At 47.8% G+C, this 4,694-nt stretch overlaps 1 protein-coding gene across 2 annotated transcripts; it reads left to right on the top strand.

Annotated features, from left to right (window-relative positions):
• The first annotated feature begins 328 nt into the window (after nt 1–328).
• LOC123066655 (uncharacterized) lies at nt 329–2,902 on the top strand. Of its 2 annotated transcripts, none has more exons than XM_044489698.1 (4): nt 329–458; nt 1,579–2,224; nt 2,300–2,369; nt 2,449–2,902. In XM_044489698.1, the coding sequence occupies exons 2-4, from the start codon at nt 2,061–2,063 to the stop codon at nt 2,599–2,601; spliced, it is 387 nt and encodes a 128-aa protein (XP_044345633.1). In that variant the 5' UTR covers nt 329–458; nt 1,579–2,060; the 3' UTR covers nt 2,602–2,902. The 2 variants fall into 2 exon arrangements, with proteins under 2 accessions (XP_044345633.1, XP_044345632.1); XM_044489697.1 differs by lacking the exon at nt 329–458 and adding an exon at nt 1,150–1,494.
• The last annotated feature ends 1,792 nt before the right edge of the window (nt 2,903–4,694 follow it).

Genomic DNA, 4,694 nt, shown 5'->3' with positions numbered 1-4,694 from the left:
TACTTGAAATTCCAAGAAAGATATGTAAATGTCTTCACTTGTGATTGATCTTCTAGTATCAATGATTTAATTGCTACCTTTAACTTAAAATAGCAACGTAGTGATGGACGAGGCGATTTGGTGCTCGGGCTCAGATGAGCCCGAAATCTGATCCTTTGGTTGGTGCGTCGGGATCGTAGATAGTGTGTCAGACGTGGCAGAGTTGAACCAGGAAAAAAATAAGGATACGAGACCTATACGCCCCGCTGCAGTGCGCTGAGGTGGGCCCTTTTCGTAGCGCGCGGTGGTCATGAGCCGTGGTTCAGACGTTACAGGAAAGCTGAGCCGTCACAGCTGGTCGTTGTGGAGGGTTCGTGGGGGTGGCTGACTGCGGCGGCGAGTGCGGCGGCTGCTGCTTCTTCCGGCGGCGCCGCGATGGAAGCTAACGGGCTGGAGTTCCTGCTGGATTCAGTAGACCGGTGAGTTCTCCTACACCAGCGCTCCTCCCCGGATCTGTGTGATTCATACAAATTTGGTTGCGTAATCCACGGAATTCCCCCCATCCCCCGGCCGCCAGTAACTCCGTTCTGGCTCGCAGATTTCCACTTAGGTTGGAGTTCGCCGATAGTTTGGAACATGCAGATCCGATGCCTTTAGCGCTGCTGTCGAGGCTTGAGGGACAGCCATCGTCGCCGGCGAATTAAAACAGCGGGCCTAGCAATTAGCCGACGGCAGCCCTGGGAGGTCCGAATGTGAGATCCGGCGAAGGAAGAATGATTCGCCGACACGGTCTGCACAATCCTCGGGGAAGGTCAAACCGGATGCCCCTAGGTGCACGAGATAATGCAGACAGTTTTTTTCTCAGTTCAACGTGGCCATCATTTTGCTCGGCAACTAAGAATGTTCAGAAGGCAGGTGGCATGGTTGAATATTGCAGTATGTTCGCATCCTGTGATAAAAGTCTAGTGCAATTCTAATATTACAGTAGGTGATTTCTGTAAATTTGAATGTTCATTTACTGTTAAAATTAAAACGTGGGTTTGGTTAAATTCAGGTTGAGGCTAGACGGTGTCGCCCACCCGCACACACAATAGAATCCCATGTGCGTCACGGATGAGTGGCCTCAAACAATCTATCCGCAATTTTACAGAAGAACCTACTAAGAGTGTGGTGAAACCAGAACTTGGTTTGAGTTTCGACTAGTTGGGTGAGGCGTATGACTTTGACAACTTGTGTTCAGCGGAGGTTGGCTTTGGGATATGGTATGGCAAGAGTAGACTGGATCCTGAGAGAACCAATTTAGTGCAAGAGATCATGTGTGGCTGTTTTGTGAGAGATATTTGTGTTCATCTGAATTTTGTTTTCGATGACAGTGCTTTCTGACGGAGGGATTAACATGGATTATTTATTATGTGGACTTGATGTGTACGGACGAGCAAGTAGAAAGTTTTGAGTGGGTGTTTGCATAATTTCTTATTATGATAGGTGGACCTGCTCCAAAAACAATACTCATAGGTTTTGCACTGTACTAACTTGGCGCGGCAATATTCATTTCTGGTTTTCTTGCATTTGATAAAGCTGACTAGTTGTTTTTGATAGTCTTTGCAGACTATATCATAGCTAAGCCGGCCATTGCCAAAGTGTATCCACACAGTGTGCACAGATGGTGCAAATGGCACATACTGAGAAAGCAAAGGAGTGTCTGGGTTCGTTGTGCATGAAGAAGAATGAGTTCAGACCTGAGTTTCACAAGGTTGTGAACCACATGTTGACGATCGACGAGTTTGAGGCTGCTTCAGGTATGCTGTTGGATAAGTAAAATTTACGGAAGCATCCATATATGACGCAGATATATGATATTAAAACTAAGTGGGTGAAGCCTTACTTCAAGGGTGTATTCTGTGCTGAGATGACAGGCACCCAACTTAGCGGGACTGCTAATCACATGGTTCGGTAGGCACACAACTTGTGCAGGTCTCGGGTAGCGTGCTGCAATTCGAATTTTGAACTGCTGCTTCAGTGAATGCGATTTTTTAAATTGTAGTGGATTGTTATGCCAGGCAGGAGCACAATAAAAAAGGATGTTGGTTCTTGAAACTTTGTTCAGAACAGAGCAGGTAGAGCGTGCATGGCTCCCGCGGCAGTCGTTGGTGAAGCAAGTGGTAAGACAACAACGACGGGTGAAGTTTCAGAAAAAAAAAAGACGACGGGTGGTGCTGAGCAGCATAGGGGCGATGTCACTGAGGTACGTTGACATACAGATAGTGTGTGTGTGGTATCTAGCAGTACAATGGCCGTTGCATTGACTTGCCGCTTGCAGGACGGCCATGAAGCCGGAGGCGTGGACCACGACCGGCGAGGAGGGTGAAGAGCAGTGGGATCAAGACGAGGTGAGATCGTTATTCGGAAAGATTGCCTTGTCTTCTCTCGGACGGTATTTATCAGGCAGTAACATGAACAACAATGCAGCGTGAGGTGTTGGAGTTTGAGGAGGAAGCATGGAAGATCTCCGCAAAAGGCGGGGAATCTAGCACGGTCAAACTGGCGGGTGAGGAGAGCTTCAGCGAGCACGATCCAGCGGGTGCAGTCATTATGGACGATGTACCATCCTTCTTGCGATAGCGTTGGCGGCGCTGAGAAGCTGGAGGAATCAGACGCAGAGGTGAGCAGAGGTCCGGCTAAGCGACGGCGAACTGAACCATAGATGGACTTTTATGTTGGGGAGATAGCAACGTTGCCACTGACCATTTTGGATGGCACGTACGTTGTGTACTGATTTGTTTTTCTGGTAAGTTGTTTACTGATTCGTGACACCCTTGTGCGTGAAAGAAATTTGTTGGGAGCAGGCTGTTCAAACTAAAGGAATCCAAAATCCCTAGCCTTTTGTAAACTGTTGTACAGCCAGAAACTTAATGACCCATGGTTGAAATGGCGTGGAATGTTAATTTGTGCAAGTATGATTATCACGGTGAAGTGTATCGGCGAGGTGAGAAGAAGAGTAGAGGAGAATTTGCTAAACACGATCTTTGATTAATAATGTTAGCTTGCATGCATGGAGATTTCAGCGTGCATGTGGTAAATGGCAGATGGAACAGGAATACAGGATGGCGCAGGAAAAATGCAGAGCCGTGCGGGACGAGCTGTTCCTTCTAACGGCGGCCGCTTTAAATGAGATGATGGCCCATAATATTTCTATATCACACACGGTGAGAATACCGAAAATTCCATATGGGTCATACAACCATATGATCATATTATCTGAGTCATTGGTCCTCCTTGGGATCTGTGCGTATGCAGGTATAAGATGGTGTATTGATGTGTTCTTGAGGTTTATTGTACAGTGCCCCTGACATTGTGCAGACCGCATTTATTGATGGACACCAGAGTGGTCTTCTACTGACCTGGCGTTTGCCATTTTTCATGGTCCGGTTGTGCTCACACCTGGACCGATTTTGACTCGTTCATGCGGAAGTCAGAATAGAGAAATTTATTGCGCTGGCGACTTCACCAGTCCAACAGTTTTGATCATTCAAACTTTGAATTCATAGGCTACAAGCTACACTAACCATCCATGCTGCAGACATAGCACCAGCCTACAAGAACGAGCAGTTACTAGCATTACAACATCAAAGAGCTACCAGTTTGACATGTCAGTTTCCTATAGCACAATTAGAAAACGAAAAAAAAAACACCATAACCACAAGCTGAAACACAGCCACACGTCGGTTTCAAACTAAAAACTTAATTAGCACACTTGACACTACCAGCTTTCAACTCACTTCATCTCCCTTGCTTGCCGTTCGCAAGTATTCTTCATGTGCCCTTCGCCACTGCATTTACTGCATTTGGATTTCTTCCTCGGTTGCGGAGTATCCCCTCTCTCCAGTGAAGTTGTTCTTTTGTGGCACTGGGATTTGCAAATGCTGCAAAACCTACTTCTCTTGGTCATCCCCTCGTACGGCACCTTGTCTCAGGCATTGCTGATCTGCCAGCGTTTCCGTTCTTGCTTGGTGCCACTAATCCAAAACTTCATGCTGCATGACATTCTGTCGTCTTCACGTACACTTCTCCCAGCTCGCTCCCCGTCGGTATCTGCCACATTGTTGTTATCCAGAGTCTTCCAAGCCCTAGCCTGTCACGACATTTGTCAAAAGGGTCCATCACCGGCATGCCCTAGTCTAAAAGCCCCATCAGAGTTTCATATGCCTCAACACTTGCGTCTCCAAGTCGAACCAGTTCCAACACCCTAATGTACATTCGGTTGTGCCAAAAAGTTAGGGATGTGTTGTTGATCTGGTCCAGCCAGTAGTGCTTCAAGTGATCCGGCAAAATAAGTTGAGATATGTCACACTCACACACTTGCTTCTATTCATCCATGAGAGTACATATATACAGATTACAAGAGAGAGAAGCAGAGAACGTGGGAGAGTACAACGGCATGAGCCGGCTATCGCTAGCATGCAGGAGAAGATAAGCACGATGTACGTGGGCTGTTGGAGATGCGCACGACGCGGGCTGCATGGCTAGCGATCTGACGTGCGGGACGTGGGAACGTTCCAACACCCCCCCGCAGTCGAAACGTGGGGTTCGTCGACGTGGAGACTGGACCGAAAGTCGAGGAAGACGCCCGTTGGTAGCCCCTTGGTGAAGATGTCGGCGAACTGCGAGCTCGTCGGTACGTGGAGAACACGGATCTCACCCAGTGCCACACGTTC

The sequence above is a fragment of the Triticum aestivum genome, chromosome 3B (genome assembly GCF_018294505.1).
Source record: "Triticum aestivum cultivar Chinese Spring chromosome 3B, IWGSC CS RefSeq v2.1, whole genome shotgun sequence".
Classification (NCBI taxonomy): domain Eukaryota; kingdom Viridiplantae; phylum Streptophyta; class Magnoliopsida; order Poales; family Poaceae; genus Triticum; species Triticum aestivum.
The sequence above is the reverse complement of the archived record's forward strand: the minus strand, read 5'-3'. Positions and strand labels throughout refer to the sequence as shown.